Source organism: Dendrobium catenatum, unplaced genomic scaffold, assembly GCF_001605985.2.
Source record: "Dendrobium catenatum unplaced genomic scaffold, ASM160598v2 fragScaff_scaffold_1593, whole genome shotgun sequence".
NCBI lineage: Eukaryota > Viridiplantae > Streptophyta > Magnoliopsida > Asparagales > Orchidaceae > Dendrobium > Dendrobium catenatum.
In genome coordinates, this window is record NW_021320055.1 from 758,076 (window position 1) to 777,365 (window position 19,290).

Here is a 19,290-nt window from a genome sequence, read left to right on the forward strand (position 1 = left end):
GTATTCCAGGCCGCAACAAATCTAAATATATAGTTGATTAGGTCCAAATTTATAATTAAAAAAACAAATATATTACCCGGTTGGATTCGGGTAATCTAAATTGCTAGCAAGGTAGGCTTGAGTCCATGTTTTACTCATTTATTAAACTGGTCAGGCTCAAGTCAATTCGATTCATATCAAGTCAATTTCAAATCAAATTTAAATTCAACCTATTAATACATTTTGCCACCTTTACCAACGAAAAAAAAATTAAAATGACCCAAAAATAAACACCGAAAGTTATACTAAAAGTGACTGTTGCGTCAGATATAATTTATTTTCTTTAAAATCAAATATCTAATTTTCAAGTCCAATTCATATCTTACATTACAATAATGCATCTTCGAAGGAAGCCTACCTAGCTTATACTTAAAAGGTTCAACACTCCTTTCACAGTTTTAGGCATCAGAATGCGATTTGAGCCCTTCGCCTTTATTTGAGATAGAAATTTTTCTATTTTTTAACTCAATTTGTTTAAATCATTTTATAAATTAAGACGCTTATCAAATATAGATTATTCATAAATTAGATTAGTTTAATTATCACTAATATGATTTTCCATATTCGATTGTGTAATTTTAATGTTGATGTTTACTAGTTACTCCTTTGATGTGTGTATAAAGTTTGTAAAATATTTAAACATTTATATAATAATATCAATTTTATATTCTCATAAAAAATAGACAATCCTAACAACCCAATTTTGTTCCCTCCGGATGCCGAACATCATCCAAAGACCAATCAAAATGCGCCACATCATCCCTTCGCTCGATACCGCTGACATGATTGCATCTGTTCTCCTTCAGACATAAAGCTGCGTCTGCCGTCCGCACAGAATAATCTCTCCATAAATTAACAATTAAATCAGGATAAAAAATATAAAAGGAAAAGCAGATCAAACATACAAAAACAGCTTATCCTTTACTAAATCGGATATAATAAATGGCATTGCTAGCTATCAAAATATATACTTGTATAGGGCTACAAGCAAATTCTCTCTCAATCACACAAGACAAAATTAAACTCATAGCTAGACCATCATCAATATCAACACAGTTGAACAAATAAAATCTCACCTTCCATTCGTATTCAAATATATTTACACGAGCCTGGAGCTATTCAACCTACCCCACCATTTCCTCTTAGGAGTGCCGGGTTCTTCGCTCGCCAGCTTGTTTATAATAACTTTGGTTTCTCGTAGCCGAATACTGTAATCTTTCCTCCAAGACTCGAACGAAATCTTCAACTTCTTCAGCTCCTTTTCTGGATCAAGGTTTGCCTGTGCCTGTCCAGATTTGACTTCGACGAGGAACTTGGCATCATCGGCGAACACCTGGGCGCGTTGTTCGAATTCTTCGGTTAAATGGCTGATCGTTTTAAGGCCGGCCGTCGTATCTCGGCCGGTTAAACGGAGACCGGGTCGAGGGCCGCTCTCGGCCCCATTTGGGTTGCCACTGCTGTCCCAGCTTTGGTCGACGGAAGCATCCGACCTTCGCTCCATGTCATCAATGGCGAGGCTTTTCTTTGCAATGGAAAGACTGGACTGTAATGATCTCATCTGCTTCTGCCACAGTTCTTCCATGGATTTCATTTTCTGTTCATATTCAGTCCAGCGATTGTCGTATTGGTGGAGTCGCTGCTGAAGCACTTCGTTCTCCGCTTCCTTCTCCCTGATATTGGTTTCGGCCTTCAGAATCCTCCTCTGCAGCTCGGCGAGGACAGATGCCTTGATTAGCACTTGGCCAGGTTCGGATGCCTGTTGAGTTATAAGCAAATTAGTGTTAAAAAAACTAAAGGAAAGCATCAAACCACCAATTAAAAGAAGAATATGAAAATCACAGTTAAGAGAGAGAGAGAGAGAGATAATTTGAGTAAATATTTTAATTAAACTAATCAGATATTGATTAGAATAATTAGGGATTGAGTAGTCCAAACATTAATAATATTATAGTTTTATTAGTGTTTAATTATCACAATTAGGTTTTGTTGGATTGTATGTCCTAGAATTGTTGGATGAAATTTTGCCAATCCTACTTAAGTCTTACTAGGATCATAGAGACAAAAATTGGGCAAATTATTAGGCGCGGACACCTGATAGAGAGAATCATCCGGTTGTCTCTGTCTACAATAAAATCGTAGTCAAAGCACAACTACTACAATAACTGTGCTTTGGCTGCATTTTTATTATAGACAAAAAGAAATCCGAATGATTCTCTCTGTCCGGTTTCCAAACCTAATAATTTCACCAAAAATTGAGTTAGAGAAGAGACACTGAACTAGCTTTGAAAGAGGTTGGCTGGCTTGGTGTTGACCCAATTTTACCGAGGAATATCTGGGAGGGACTACATTAGAGTTCTCCCAGAAGAGTCTTGGAAAATGCAAGTGCTCTTGAGGAAGAAAAAACACCAATTAAATTGCTGAAGAAGATTTAGGGTTTAAGATTAGAAAGTAAAAATGATGCAAAATTAATGCCACGCATCTGTTAAAAACAAAGAAAATTTGAGCTAGCACCCCAATCAACACTACATACGAATGAAAGAAGAATAGCAATGAATAAAGTTGGTGGCAAATAGTTTGGATAAGACTAACTATGATGATGAAAGAAAAAAAAAAAAGAATCAGATCAAGGAGAACTTCCATACTTCATTCATACATCGGCTAGCATTAAAAAAAAGATTTAAAGTTCATCATGATAGCTTATTACCCTCTTTTCATCAAATGGCTCGACGTAATATGATAAACCATCTCCAGAGAACCTTCTTGCAATCCGTGCACGAATAACTAAGAAAAAAATAGGTATCAGATGATTGAGGACTGCCTACAGCTACTTCCGACTTGATAAACAAGAGCAAGAAATTGAGATATTTACCAGACTGTATAACAACTGAGGCATTCCGAATGCTCAGATAATGTTTCCTGGTAATTTGACATTTTACATATTTCTGTAAAATTATAGCAGCTCTATGTTTCTGTAAAAGGTCTGAATATATCCGCCTCGTCTTTTCACCTCGAATATCTGTTCATGTAAGAAATCATAATTTAGAATTTCTTTAGGAGTTATCAATAACATTAGCTGCCTGAAATGCATCAAATAACACTCCATTTCATGATAAAAACAAAAAAAAATATATCAAGTAAATTTTGGTAGAAACCAGCTTACATGATTGCAACATGACAATTCCTTTCCTGCGTTCCTTCACATAAAGACGAGCTTGATGACCTCTGAAACAACTCTGAACCCTTAAAATGCCATGTAGAGTACGATTTCTAGTATCCTCAAGCGTACCGATCTGATGATTTTCAATAATTGAATCGTAACAAATAATAAATTTAATAAGTAAGCAAAAACAAGTTGAATAAGATACACTGATTAAAGAAAGAGAATAAAAATGAAAGAATTATCAACCTAGAAACTGAAATGTAATTCACCTAAATAATCAAAAGATATGCAGCATGCAATATAAAACATAAAAATATACATAGTAAATAATCAAAACTGATTATCATTTGACATATCAGTTAATAAAATTAGTACTAGAAATTTAGGAGTAAGAAATAAAAAAAAATTAACTGATTTCCATAGAAGAACGGACTATATCAATAATCAATCTATGATAGTCAACTTTTGCATGGAGATTACCTTCTTTCCTGATTCAAGTAACTGACTGTGTATTGAAGGCTTAAAATTACCTGTCCAGTACGGAAAAACAATTTGGTGTAGCCAACTTGATACATCTCAGGAAGAATATTAAATTGATGAAGAATCGCTACTGATACACTAAGCGGATCTTGAGAAGCCACATTTTCAAGGAGAAGGAAGCCATATCTGAGAAAGATTAAAACATAAATAGCACATGCATTTAGAAATAAAAAGATGTTGATTGCATTTCAAGAACAGCAACAATAAAATTGCAAACTTTACCTTCATGGCAAATTTGAGGAGAAAATGCTTTCAAAATGAATAAGATAGAAACAAATGGACAAAAACAAAATAAATATTTCACCTTCTAGCAAATTTTTGGTGAGACATCCTGGTAGGATAACCGGATCTGGATATACGAACAACTTCAAGAACTCCACAACACTTCAACTGCTGGAGTATAAGAGATTGTTCATAAGTTGAAGGAAGTTGCAACTTGTTTGGCTTGATACAACGTATGAAGTGAGGTGTAGTGTTCCCGAGCCTTTGCATTAGTTGAAAAAGTTGCCCCTAATCAAGGCAACCAGAGTTTGTTAAAAGAAACAGATGACTTTTTATATAGATAACTTGTTATAGAGTTTGTTAAAACTTAAAAAAAACAATTCACATGAAACTTCAAGTTAAGATAAAGCTAATAGGCACCAAAGCTCAGATCAAATTTGAGTTTTAGACTTTTTATAATTAATATCAGAGTAAGGTTTTGGTCCCTCAAAGTGAGGTTGGGTTTTTTTTTTAGACTATGTATAAATTTCAGCATTTGAATTTCTTACATAGAGTGTAAGGCATATATACCTTGAACTTTGTCGCAACACTTAGCCTTTGGGAATCCACACCACTGGAACGGTATGGACTGCCTTCTTGTGCATCAGATTGGGTGAGCATTTTAGATGCAAATATCTGAGGAAGGTGGCATGAACAAGAAGCCAGAAGTTGAATGGAGTCAATGTGTAATAGATCCCTATTCTTTTCAAGAAAACCGGTTGTGTCGTATACGACCTGATGAGTGAAGGAAACACAGCAACTGTAAGAAAGTGGAAGAAGTATATCATGCAAAGGTGAATTAATATTTACAAAAGGTCCTAATAGCAACCTCCCCAGCATAATGGCTAACAGTGAAAGCTTTGCCTCTTTCTCCTTTAAAGCAAGAATTTGAATGAAGATGCTGCTTAAGCTTGTTTGCAAAAGTCAGATCTGTACCATTTGGAAATGTAGATTCCTCATCCAAAAGAGACAATAACCCTAATGGTTTCTGCATAAAAGTGGAAATTAATCTTCACAAAATCGCTAGAAACAAGATCGGATAGCATACACAACGCAATAAAAAATTTAGAAGTGTTGAGGTCCATAACAAAATAATAATAATAATGAAAGTTAATTAATCAAATGCTTGCTTTTAAGTGTTCAATTACTTCGGACTATACCATATCTTTTGTTAGGTGCTTTATTTATGTCAACTATACCATATCTTTTGTTTCATTTACTCCGGACAATCACAATTTTTTTAATCATTTACCTCCTACCAAAAATTCAATTTGAATCTCATCATTCAATACGTTTCACTGAATATTCTGATGTTTCAATTATTCAACCATTTCATTTCAAGAAGTTCCACATTAGCAAAATAAGTCAACATTTACTTTGTCCTTATTTGTCTTTATACTAGTTCTCAGTGGTCAAAGAGTCATTTATCACAGGATTTTTATGTCATTTTCTAATTTGTTATGAATGGATGTTCTACTTAAGGGCCTTCTATTATATCATAAAGGCATCCCAAGTTTTTTATGAACAATGCTGATTGTACTTGAATGGAAATAGATCAAAGACTGCCTTTAGGATTTCACCCCCACCCCTCAACTACCCATATTCCCTCTCTCCTCACAAATGATATCCTACCAAATCTTAGGCCACCACACCTCTTCAAATTCAAAACTCCACTTAAAAATTTAAATCATTTTCACATCCCTTCCTAAAAGCCCTCAATAATTTACTAATTTACATTAAATTCCAAATTCAAACAAAAATTAGACTTCAACATAATTAACTTGCTTACATTTCAAAATCAAACCGGGTCCATTCCCATCCAATGAACAACCACCCTCTCTCCCTCTTGCATGGAATCAAAGATCCAATTTAGATTTTCTATAATTGGCCCTTCTTAAGAAAACGATTAAAAAAAACTGCTCATTAGCCAATTAACTCCACTTACAACGAATTCAGTTCAAACAATTTAAATACTCTTAACTTGACCCAATCAAACCCAACTCAATAAAACTCAACCCTACTGACACAATTAGATTAACGCAATCAACCAAATCCACCTGGGTCAATCCATCCATCCTAATCCAATTAGCTTAATCTAATGAAACAATAGGCTCAAATGCATTAGAAAAAATTTCGATAATAAAAATGATAGTCAACCAAGCTCATCCCATGAGTATAAATGAAGATCTCCATGATTTCAAAGAAATTCTTTCAGAAGCTTGATAATGTTAATGTATCAATGGTGAGAACCTACTGCCAGTATTGTTGTAGGTGGAATAGTCTTGGCCTTTGTCTTTTCTCAGCAAAAATGCTATTTATTATTTAAGGCTTGCGTCATTTGCAAATTGTTGTGAACACTGCAGTCATTTTACTCAAGGCACTACGATAAAATGACTCATAATGGTGTATTTGAATAATGCTTGATTACTCTATATATTAAAGTAAAAAGCTTCAGCTTCCCTAAGAATTTTGATCACCTCTATGAAAGTTGATAATTCCATGCCCTTTTTTGTGGGATTCAGTATTGCATAATTCTTTCTCATACACTTCTCCCTTTACTCTCTCTTAGTTCTTCTAAACTACCACAGTTCTCCGGCCTGCTCTAAATCAAAATGTAATGTGTAGGCATTTGGTCTCAAAAAAGCTGTCAAGGTAAATACTTGTACTGAGAAAGCGGATTGCCACCGGGGAACTCATGCTATGAATATATTATGGCCTGGCTAAATATAAAAGCGAAACATCTTGAAATCCAATTTTAAATGTGTTTCAAAACTAATGCATGAAAAAAGGACTGCATTTCAGGGAATAATGAGTGTAAGCACGAAGAACATAAAAAAGCCCAAGTCATGAAGAATTGAGGCAATGTGCTTGTTTTCCAAGCTGTGGTTTTTTATCACGAGATTAAAGCTAATTAGCAGTCCAACAAAAAGCAACAAAATTTACAGTTTCTTTTATGAGCAAAGGCTGGCATTAAAATAAATGAGAAGACAGAATATCTAACAAACCATCAGTAACAACTGAATCCACTTGGGAAACCTCAAAAACGGACTTAGTTCAGAAATAATAATCTAAAGAGGCTTAAGCAGAATGAAGCATAGAGTGATCACTTACAGCAATCCGTACTTTTTTCTCAAAATAGGCCATGGAACACAGTCATACCTTCTCAAAAAGTTTCAGACAATTCTGATTGTCCTCAAAGTCAACCCTTGCCCAATCTATGCCATCTTGAATATATTCCTAAAAATACAACACAATTATCTTTGAATAAGGTTATTTGTTCAAATTTTTGTGATGTACTTCAAACATATATAACGGTAAAATATTTGTTGAAAGTGCTCTAGCTCCCAAAAAGAAAAAATAGCTGAAAATAAGCTAATAAAAAAAAATGAAGTCATTTTACAACATAAAGCAATAATGAGAGCAAATAAACTAGTAATAAGGTATGAATCATCTTCTATTAAAGAAATTAATCAAATGACGAGACAAATGCACTTTTGTTTAACAAAACTATTATAATCTCAATAATAATCTAAATAAAAACACAAACATCATTCAACAAAACTATTAACTTGTGTAATCTACATATATACAACAGCAGATGGACACAATTTGAAATGGAATAAGCATAAGTTTTTCTATACATGCTTGGCTGGGCAAGCGTTCTACAGATAGCATCAGAAGTATAAAGTAAAAGCAAAATATATCAACAATTATGAACACCATATATTAACATCATTGATAAATATAGACGGTTTCCAATCCAATGAAGCAGAGAAAGGCCTATCGCCCACTTTCCAATCGATTTCAACCATGAAAATAAATAACTCTACAAAATGAAAGCCAGTAAGTGGATATTAGTCGACATTACTGAAAATAACTAAAGTCTAATGTTCATAAAATGTCATGACTTTGCTAGACATCAGAAAAACGTTACAGCAAAATTAACGGTAAAAAAATTATGAATAAAGCATTTTTGAAGAATCAAAACCAAATTAAAAAAATATAGTTAGATTTTAGTGCTTTTCATTCTACTTGAGAGAATATTGTGCCAAAAAATGCCCTACGTGAGTAAAATTTAGAATGTAATTGACCAACAATCAATCATTAGTTGAAGTTGATGAAATTTGTTCGTCATCTACAGTAAATGGCTGGGATCATTCTAAAGAACTAGAATCAAATTTATTAGGGAAATAACAAGGAAGGATGCCACATAATTATCAGATAATTCTCACTGTAAAATAGGAACTCTTTTTCCAAAATACAGAGAGATAGACCTATGTTACTCTCAGGAGGATCTTACCGCCAAAAGAATTCCAACTTATTCTGAGAAGTATATCATACAATTGATACAACATATATCTAAAAAACATTCACTCACCACTTTACCACAAAGGCACTTATTCTAAATTTTAGGACCCAGATTTGACTCTACAAGCATCCACATCTATACCTTGGTATAATGGATTTAAGATATCTAAACCTCCTGCACCTAAGTATCACTCTATACTCTATTTAACTTAGTATTATGCTTCTCTTTTAATTGCCAACATTCGGCACCATAAAGCATTGCAGGCCTCACTACCATCTTATAGAATTTTCCCTCAAGTTTGAGGGGTACATTTCTATCACATAACAAGCCCGATGCATTCCTCCACTTCAACCATCCAACTTGAATTCTGCTGATAATATCCCCATCTATTTCACCATCACTCTGAACAATAGATCCAAAATATCTAAAACGTGTACTCTTATTAATGACTTGATCGCCCAAAGTCACAATCCCCTCACTAGGTCTCAAGACATTACAAAAAAAAAATTGTACTTCTTTCCAGTTCAATATTAAATCAAATTATTGTTCATGGGAAGCATAGAGGACAGAACAATGTAACAATGCATTAAAGAATTTACAGTTGAACAAAAAAGAAGATGCAACAGTAATGCTATTAAAAATGTCAAAAACAATACCTCCTGTTCTAGTTTGAATAAATGCCGATTAAAATGTTGCTGCAGTCTCTCATTAGCATAGTTTATGCAGAACTGTTCAAAGCTATTCTTCTGCAAAATATTAAATGATGTTAATAGTATGTTATACAAAAACATGAAAAGAGAATGTTCTACTTACTTCAAAAGATTCAAAACCATATATATCAAGAATGCTGATTGATCTTCCTGTTCGCCGCTTTCCTACTTCAAGTGACATGTTAATTTGTTCCACGAGCCATTCAAATAAACTAGCATACAGAGACTTTGCTAGTGCATCTCTTGTGTCTATTGCCTAGTAAAAGAAAGCAAACAAATAGTATGCTACATTAAAAGGACGCTAAGAGATAGTGTTACTGAATGTGAAAGAATGAAACCTGGGTTAATGTGAGTTTTTGTATAATAGTATCACTTCGAACTCTCATTTTCCGAGTACATAAAGCCAACTTCAAATCCTGAATATCACATCCAAGTAATTTGGACACAGTTTGCGCAGCTGAAAAAAAGGCCACACAATTAACAAATGTCGCATAGAGTGCTAACAGCTCTTTAAATGTATGCATAATACAATGGCAGTAATCAAAAGGAAATTTCATGTTAAAAAAAAGCGCTTCAAATATGTATTTATGCTGGTATGTTTAAATAAACCAAGACCAACTTTCTAAGAAATTAATTTCATCAGCAAGGTAAAACTGTTTTTGTCTTGGTTATATATATCAGATTGTGGGCCTAGACTTCATTTTCATATTCATTTTGATCAAAATAAATTCAAAGAATCTTTGTTTAGTAGCCATATTGATAAAAATAAGGATCAATCCCCAACATATTGCTTTCAGCATCAAACCAAGTTCATCTTCATCATGATAAAGCAATAAATAAAGATCAAAACTGACAACATTATGTCAAGTTAGTGTTAGGCCGGTTCAGAACCAAGCCGGCCCAAAGGCTGGCTCAGGTCTATAGGAGGCGGACATGTGCCACCTCCTTTACCTCTTGCTGCCCACACTAGTGGGCCCCACTAGGAGCAATTCGATGAGAGAGGTTTGGGCAGCTAGGGTGAGAGGGAAAATTTGAATTAGGGATGTTTGAATTAGGGAATTAATGTACTAATAGTATGGCTTGTTTAGGGTTAGGGTTATGCATGCTTTGAGGGTTCTCTTGGAGTTTTTCTTTAGAGTCTTGGGCTTGGAGTTCTTCTTTAGAGTCTTGGGCTTTAGATTCATCGTCTAGAGATTGGGAGAGATCGATCCTCTTGAATTGAGGATCAATTGTATCTTACTTTGGGTTTGCTTTTGCTTTGATTTCATTATTGCAATCTATCATTTTGGATTGATTTCATCAAGATCTTCACATTATTTTCGCTGTTTTTATCAATTATTGCTAGGGTTGCTAGCGAACTCAAGTATTTCCTCTTGGATTACTTGCGAACTCAAGTATTTCCTATCAGTTAGATGCAAATCTACAAATAAAAATAGACGACAAAAGTGTGAATTAAAAAGAATTTCAGGGAGAGATTAAGTTGTTATTTCAAGGAAAAAAAGACATTATTAAAGAATGTTTATAGGTTACCCAAGAAGCTGATAATTGCCTGCAAGCTAACATTAGAGAAGTACCAACGCTAGCTTCCATATTCAATAGTCACCAAACATGGAACATTATAATCCAGGAAACGGCAACTGCATACTTATCTTATTGGATTATATTTTTAAGCCAAATATGAATGAGATGTAAATAGAAAAGATCTAGGAATTATTTTCAATTCCATAGCATACATCAAATAAAGTCTTTAGATTCATGTGTGGTGACACATGATATAGCCTTCAATACAGACCATTTGTAACCATTAAGGCTCTAGAGAATTTCTTGGGTCCTTGAGTTGGAATGCAAAGCATTTACCAAGATTTATTTCTCAAATCCAAGAAGTAATATCAGCAGGTGCACTTTTGCAATGCAGAAACAAATATAAGAACTTCAATAAACAAATAATCATTTTGAAATTTAAGAGTATGAAAAAGATTATAGAGTCCAAGAAGTTCTTTTGACATAAATAAAGAATATTTTTCATGTAATGTTAATTAGTATATGAATCAGAAATGAACTATTATAGGAAGGTTCACCTAACTACAAAATGAAAAACATATTCCTTGTTACTAATGATGATAGGCCTTTCAGTGAATAATGAAAAGCAACGTGCCTAAAAGTTATTCATTCTAACTTGTGCACATTTCACTGTGAGTATCTCATTCAATATCTAAAATATAAGCTGAGAAATTAATCTGATTGTGTGTTCCTAATCAACTTTGATCAAATCTGGTAGACATCTTTCCCAATCCCTTAAACTTAAACCACCACTGTCTTAATGTTTGGAAAAAGTAACCTCTCACACACAACTCGGGATTTGAATGAAGAATAATTCTAATAAAAACACCATTTTCAGATGAATTGTTCCTTGAAAATAACATTTACCTTTTCATTGAAGACCCCAATAGAAATTTTTTAATTCTCCAATTTAAATAATTTATCACACTAAATAAAAATAAAAATAACATAAAATATTTAACATTATAAGGTTTATTTTTATTACAAATTATATGCTTCATGTTCAAAATTTAGGATATAATCAAATATGTTGATAAAACGTTTATTTTCAACCATTCAAATGTATTGTTAAAAACTCAAATAAATATAGAGCCGTAATTAATGTCTCCAACGATCTATGAGACATATATTTGGACACACGAGCAGCATAGTATAGGTCTACAAATGTTGTTTAATAAATTGATATTTCCTCTAATATTTATTATTCAAATTTTGATTTTTAATACATTATTCTGATCTTTTTTTAAACATTTTACTTGCTTAAAAAAACTGAATAAGAAAACCAAAACAGTCAAAACCACAAAACTTTGTATGACATTGAAACCAAAATCAAAACCAAGTTTTAAATCCATGATCTCAAAAACCAATTCAATACATTAAATAATTTCAGAATTTGAGTTTTCATCAACGTATTATTTGATAATAGAACACTCAAAACCATAAAAACAAAGAATCTTTACAGAATTACATTTAAAACCATTCATGACTCTTTATGATAGTCATGCAAATCATACTCTTTAGAAGCATGAAAGACAAGTACACTTGGTCAGTAATAGCAAAAACAGAATACAGATTTTAGCATAGGATTTATGAATTAAGGCTTTCAGTTCCAATCCTAGGCTGAGAAATATTGATGTTAGGTTGATATCAACTATTAAGCATCTTATAAAACAAACAACAGAATTGGAATTCTCCCTCAACTTATTTTAAGGAAACGCACCTTCATCTGCAACAACTTCAACGTGGTTTTCATTGTCAATCACATTAAAGGAGATGTTACCCAACCATAGAATGGCAGCAAGCATCGCATAAACATTATCTCGGTCTTGTTGTCTGATGTGCACAACCTTCATAGCTGCCTGGAAGGAGTAAACTTTATTTTTATAACATTCTTTGGGCTTGCATTAGACTAGTTCACGAAGCACAGCAAAGAAAATGTTTTATTTTACCATAACAGATTGAAACCTTTCAGCATCATTGACCCCATTAATAACAAAACAACTGCTTTGCTTCAGATATTTGTACTCTTCCACACTTCTCAAATTCAACTTATCTGTTTCAAAAGGTTCAAAAAGCCCACGAAGATGTAGCATGAGGTGAGTGGTCATAATTAATTTGGAGGTTAGATATAAAATGTCAGGTTTATAGGATACAATTGGCACGTGAAGCAAACATGAATCTTAAACCTAAACAAGTGAATTTCACAGCGCATCAAATCTTCATGAATCACTGAAACAAATAAGAAGCAAAGGAAATCAAATAGTCCATAACCTATCCTGTGATGAACTACGTCATGACAGGAGAAAAAAAAATTTCTTAATTCCAAAATTTACTTAATAAAATTGCTGCTCTGTTCCAGAACCATCCACTAGAAGTCAGTAAGCATTTTAATTCAATAAAACAAGTCAGAATTCCATTCAATTATATGTTTCTTAAGGGTATTCATCTAAAGTTCAGATAATGTCGTTACTGTCACTCAAAGCTTAACAACTCAGGTTAGATCTTCAGAAGTAACTGCTTTAAAGATGATTTGGTGGTCCAGAAATATTTTACCAACTTGCATAAAGTGTAATGTCGCATAAGACCAGCTCTGATACATGGATTGGAATGCTGGAGAAATACACATGGCACAAAAATATAAATGCAGCATAAATAAGGGCTAAATTTTGTTAAAATAGCAAGCAAAAAGTTTTGGGATGGCGAAATCAAAGGTGCAGAAATAGTACTATCGAAAGACGCCCCTGCAAATATTAACATTGGATCAATACAGACATGGTTAAAAGCAGAAGAGTAAGTATTGCTAAGATGTAATTTGTAGATTTAAGGAAATGTTTGTATCATATTTCTAAAGAGAAAAAAAATTAGCTAAAGATATTAACCCTTTAGAATGCTGCACTTTCATGACTCACTGGAGCTTTACAGCCTCATTGTTGAACTAGCCCTTACGTTTGCATAATATTGAAGTCAGCTTTGAAGTGGCTCGCGAGTCAGCACAGCTCACTTACACCCCTAGCTTGTCCTCAAGCTATAGGCATCACTTTGCTTGTTGATGTAGTTAGGCTATAAACCATTTGCAACATTTACTTGCCTTGGACTTTCCTTTTATTGATTGGCAGCTCCCTAAGTGTGTACAACCATCACCGTCTCTTCCTTCATTATTTAGTACTTTTTTTTTCAAGAAAATTAGGTCTAAAAGAAATTATTATTACATTTATTATTATTATTATTATTTGGGTTATCATCATTGCTAGTCCTCAGCCCATGTAAGAATGATTGAGGGTTAATGTTAGATTCGCATCCAATTGCAAACTTGTGTCAAAGCTATGAAATAAATAGGTTCGTAGACTTACATTCAAGTAGTTTAGCAATTCAATTAGTCTAGAGGCAATATATCTTTGCATTCTTCTCAATGTTATATTCAAACATACCTTTGGTTTTAAGTCTTGAATTCATATACAATCGTTTGTACTTTTTGAGGATTTTACAACAAAAAAAAAATAGATACGGATTGGCCCTCACCCATGATAGGATTGAATGACAAAAAGGAGAATACAAAAAAGCAAACTCTAAGGTCTTTTGAAAGGTTAAGTTGATAATCCATAACAGCAATCAACAAACTTCAAATTAAATGCAATAAAGTTGGCAATACAAAGTCGGATTAAGAGTATTATAACTCATTTAAAAAAATGTTAGAACAAAGTGGCCTACCTCTAAGAGATTTTGAAGCACCAGCACAAAGTTGATAAAAAATATGATAAGACCTTTCACCAGCTGCACACTGGACAACTCTTGACTGCATAATGTACAAATAATTATGTAACTTCTAGATATAAACTTTTGAAAAAAAAAATTATTTAGGCAAAAGAATATACCTTCTCGAGTAAAACTGGCCCAAGTAGAACACAGTACCAAGGTACAAAATGAAATACATAAAGTTTAGTCTACCAAAAGAAAATATTTGGGGAAAAGCATTATATGATTAAAAACATTCTTACAAGTTTGAATCTTTGCACCAGAAATCTTTCCGTTTGGACTAAAATGAATTTCAATTAACTTTCCCTGCAGGAGTGTACAGAAAATTTTGCCAAATGAAAATATAAAAATAATAATATAGCATATTCAACCAGAAATATGCAGCCTTAAAGAATAAGTTGAAAAACGGAGATTTTTAAGTTGCTTAGTAATGAAAGCCAAACGCATCTTCTATCTTTTCTTAAAAATATTAGGAAGAATCCAGAAGCTTACAAAGCGACTAGAGTTATCATTTCTTGCAGTTTTTGCATTCCCGAAGGCCTCAAGAATTGGATTTGTTTGTAAAATTTCATATTCCATCCCAGTACCTCCTCCAAGAGCAGCCAAATATTGCATTGCAATCTTTGCTGTTTCAGTTTTGCCCGCTCCACTCTCGCCACTGGAAAAGAAGGTCATGCTTAGCACATTTGAGGCATCTAATTCACTACAAGCGGACAAAGATAGATAAGCTTGTAGTGGACAAAGAATGATAGACTTCAATTTAAATTAAATTGCATTGCCAAAAAAAAGTAATCAACACATTTGACACAAATAACTAATGGAACCAACTTTAATCTTTTTATACGAATACATAATATAAAAAGCTTTCCATGAAAAAAAAACACAATTACACAATACCCAAGAAAATATCCTACCAAAAGAAAGAAAAGTGGAGGAAAAAAAAAAAAGACTCATGACAGCTGAGAAGTAAGTGTTGAATGTTGTAAGAATGCGCTAATTGAAAAGGAATAGAATTTTACGGGGCATATGAGGAAATTAATGAGATCACACCTTATAATTATGGATTGATTGACTTCATCTGAAAAAAGAAAATCATGGTCAGAGGGAAAAAAATTACAATATAAGAATGCACAAATTTACTATGTGAAATATAACCTCTTATCATTTCATGTATTGCTGTATCAGCAATAGCATAAACATGTGGACTATCTATAGATTTGCTCTTATATGCCTCAATATAAACATTTCCATATAGTTGAACTTCCTTAAATGGGTTGATGGCAACCAGCACTGGCCCCGCTTTGGTCTAAATGGTAAATACAGAAACTTGTCAACACATTAACATCTTAAATGAACAGAAATTGGGGGTAATTCCATGCTAACAAAACTCTAAAAAAGAAGTAGAAAAAGATACCCACATAAATCATGTCTCGATCATATCTATATTGTAAGTTGTAGAGCACCGATGGTTCATTTAAATAACTAAGCTGCATCAAATCATCTACCCCATCAAGTATTTCAGGGTTTGAGGGTAAAATACTCTCTGTTTTCAACTTTAATACCTGCATAAGAAGTTTTAGGCTAAGCTAAAGATCGTTTATAAGTAAAAAATTAATATGCGTTCAACAACAAAAACATAAAATGATTACTTTCCCCTCTAGAAGAGAAATAATTGACTCTGCCCCTGAAGTTGATAGTATCCTCCCTAACATCCATTCTCCATTAGGAAGTTGGCACCAAGCATGAATCGTCTGAAACAAGATGAATTTTTTTAATAAATCAATAATATGTTATCACATCAGTAAAATAAATCATACATAGATCACAGTTAGAAAAAGCATCCTAGATATTTTTCACGCATTGCAAATCATATCCAAGTAGGGGATTCATCCAAGTATAAATATAAGAATCTGCATGAGAAAATCTCTGAAGTTGTATGGATATATCAAATTAATTGATAAATGCCAAGCCTCTGCGAGTTATTGGGACAAATGCAAAATAAGGGTAAGATGATACTGATAATAGAAAAGAATGAGAAAAGCAATGTCAAAACTGTTTAGCAAACAATGCATGGGCAAAGACTTCTTTGTTTTAAAAGCTTTAACTAGAGCTTATCTCTGATTTTGTTCAATGTTTGCAGTGGGAAATTTGCAGCACATTTACAAACAAAGATAATCTCCCCTTTTTTTTTGGCACTTGAGTGTTACAAGTTTCTAACTTTAATAGTCAGATGTCCGAAAGAATTCATGAAATGAAAAACAAGAAGCAAAAGCACAACTATGAAAGTTAACTAGTAATGCTCCAGTTACATGTATCGTAATTTATATGCAGAAAATTTGCTTGTTTATTATGCCAGAATTACCGTAACCGTCGAATAGGACAAAGCTGAGGAAATATGGTTACAAAATGATGTTTCTCCAATAATAAGGTGATGGATAGGCAGCTTATTAATAAGCTAAACATACAATACCAGACAACAATGATTTTAGTTATATGTTTGCTGTTTTCAACCAGTCACCGATACAATATGATGCATTAAGAAAAGGAGGGCGAATAATGAAGATCTTTGACAAAAGAGTCGATCATTGGATCCTATGAATTCTTAGCACAGACATACCTCAACAGAACGAAAAAAAAAAAAAAGAATATATAAAAAGGTCTTACCTTCTTCGGACCAAAAGAGCTGGTATCACTCCATCTGGAATCAATCCGGGACAAGAAACTCTCCGGCAAACAAGAAGGAGAAGATAATGACGAACTCTCATCATCTTGCGAATTCCTCTCGTCACCGACAGTGGAAATTGAACTATACGGCGATTCATCGTTCACCCTGATAAAGCCATCAGGATCCTCCTCCGCTGAGGCACACATATTAGCAACCTCCTCTTCCATGCACGTTGAAATATTACTAGTTTCTGTGGTACCTCCGACATTGACATCGTCTTTGCCTTCAGCGACAGGAGCGAGATTGGACGGTTCTGCTCTCTCCTCGGACAGAGATCCACCTGTGAATCTAAAGTCGCTCGGCAACGATTGCAAAGGCTGGAGACTAGGAGCAGCTCCAGGCTTCTTATTGAGCCTATCCACAGACGGACCCTTCTTTGGTTGCACAAAGGTCCTCTGCAGAGCAGGCTTCTTCTTCGTGGTCGCTAAAGGTCTCTCCGGCGTCGTCTTCCTCTTCGCGATCACTGCATTTCTCTCCGTCGCTGTCTTTTTCTTTGAGTTAGGGGTTCCGGGGCTCGGCATTTCCACTGAAGCCATCGGATTTCACTTCAATCTACTCCCAATAACTCAAAAAGACGATAATAAATCCCCGAAATACCTTGCGCGATTCTTCCTACCTTTCTACAAGTGTCACAATATCCTAATCCCAACTTCAAATCTCCCAAAAGAATTCTAAAAATTTCCAAAAACGAAAAAAACCTAACAAATGATAAAATCAAAACACGCAATAAATACGATCAAATCTAGCCACAATCTCCGCAACAAAACTTCCTCCAGCACTAAATCATCCAAAGACATTAATGAGATCGCCAAAATAAATCATGGAAGAGCTACTACTCCTCTACGCTGCCAAAGAAGCTCAAAATTAAAATCAAGTACCAAAGACCAATATTCCAGGTTCTAAAAATGCCTGAGTGGATCTATTCAATCAAGTAAATTTTGTGCAAGTAGCACAGAAGAAATCCGAAACCCTAGATGTTGCAGACGTGAGGACAGCGAAGATACGAACAGGAGCAGATGAGATAGAAAACGGACTTCTCTCCTACTGTTGCCGCCACTGGTTTCTCTCTCCTCCGTGAACCTCTGAGCTATTCCTTCGTGAATTATATAAATTCAATTACTTAATGTGATTATTTTTATTTTATTTTTATTTTTTTTATTTTGATATTGTTGGATAAAAGGGTTCTTTCAATCTCAGCTGTCCGTTTCGCGAGAGATCATTAGGGACTCTCAAAGGGACCAATAACGTACAGGCCACTCCGCCATCGCAGTTCAATTAATTTAATTTAAAGAGCAAATAAAAAAAATTTAAATAATTAAAAAAATTATTCTGAATAGCAAATTCTCCGTCCAAAATATTGTCTTAATCAGGCACAAATCTCAAGGCAAGATTATTTTAGAAACTTTCAAAAGTAAATTTGGGATCATCTGATTTCAGCAAACAAAGTCAAATTGAACGTCTCAGAAATACAAACCCAACAACATCAAATTCGATTCAATTTGAGCTCAAATGGGTACAAATCAAAGACCCAATGCACATTTAGAAGGTTCAAATCATAAATTTGATGATCAAGCGATTTCCAAACACAGCATGCTTATAGTTGAATCGAGCGGCTCAACGAGATAAATCCAATGAGCTCAAAATCGTCAAATTTTGATATCATTAAGACATTCAAATGCCCAAAAAGGATCCACAATCCATGAAATCCACAACGACCGTCCATTCAAATCACTCACAACTTACCCTTTATCTTCCTCTGATTATGTTACTCTCAAAAAATTATAAAAAAATCTCACGTTTCTCATGGTGAGGGGACTCAAGCAAGAAAAAGAATGCAGAGAGTTCTCTTGTCACCAAACTCCTCGATCACCGCGAAACTACCACCCGGCCACTAACTAACCCCAAACTTCCATTTGGACGCCAATTGACACCAGATTGTCGTCCGACCGCCGAATGACGCCATATTTTCACCATACCACTAACAGACCGCAAACTTCTGTCAAACTGCTGACTAACGCCGGATTTCTGCCTGATGATGGACTTCTGTCTGACCTTCGTTCACCACTAGATTTCGACTCGACGGTTAACTATTATAATATGATTGTCTTCAATTTCAATGACGAATCAAACACTTGTAATATATTCAAGCACATGTAGAATCATTTCAATTGGATGTGGTCCCATAATTTTTCCTTTTTTTCAGGGTTTCCACATAAAAATAATTATGTTTTCT

The 19,290-nt window shown here is 34.1% G+C and overlaps 1 protein-coding gene across 1 annotated transcript; it reads right to left on the reverse strand.

The window, feature by feature from the left end:
- Positions 1-941: 941 nt before the first annotated feature.
- Positions 942-18,145, reverse strand: LOC110104331 (myosin-1). Its single transcript, XM_020833385.2, has 23 exons — positions 16,997-18,145; positions 15,982-16,083; positions 15,751-15,894; positions 15,488-15,638; positions 15,383-15,410; positions 14,825-14,990; positions 14,575-14,638; positions 14,452-14,465; positions 14,288-14,372; positions 12,529-12,632; positions 12,300-12,438; positions 9,358-9,476; positions 9,123-9,275; positions 8,966-9,055; positions 7,160-7,237; positions 4,830-4,988; positions 4,532-4,735; positions 4,044-4,249; positions 3,730-3,865; positions 3,200-3,329; positions 2,909-3,055; positions 2,744-2,820; positions 942-1,795 (listed from the first exon to the last, which is right to left on the reverse strand). Exons 1-23 carry the CDS (start codon positions 17,591-17,593, stop codon positions 1,139-1,141), a joined length of 3,750 nt encoding a protein of 1,249 aa, XP_020689044.1. The 5' UTR covers positions 17,594-18,145; the 3' UTR covers positions 942-1,138.
- Positions 18,146-19,290: the final 1,145 nt, after the last annotated feature.

Excerpts from the sequence above, each read along its gene's own strand:
- LOC110104331 (XM_020833385.2), bottom strand. The coding sequence starts at position 17,593 with ATGGCTTCAGTGGAAATGCCGAGCCCCGGAACCCCTAACTCAAAGAAA. Across the intron at positions 12,439-12,528 it reads AAAGGTTTCAATCTGTTATG|GCAGCTATGAAGGTTGTGCA; the intron begins GTAAAATAAAAC and ends TACTCCTTCCAG. Across the intron at positions 2,821-2,908 it reads CTCAGTTGTTATACAGTCTG|TTATTCGTGCACGGATTGCA; the intron begins GTAAATATCTCA and ends TTTTTTTCTTAG.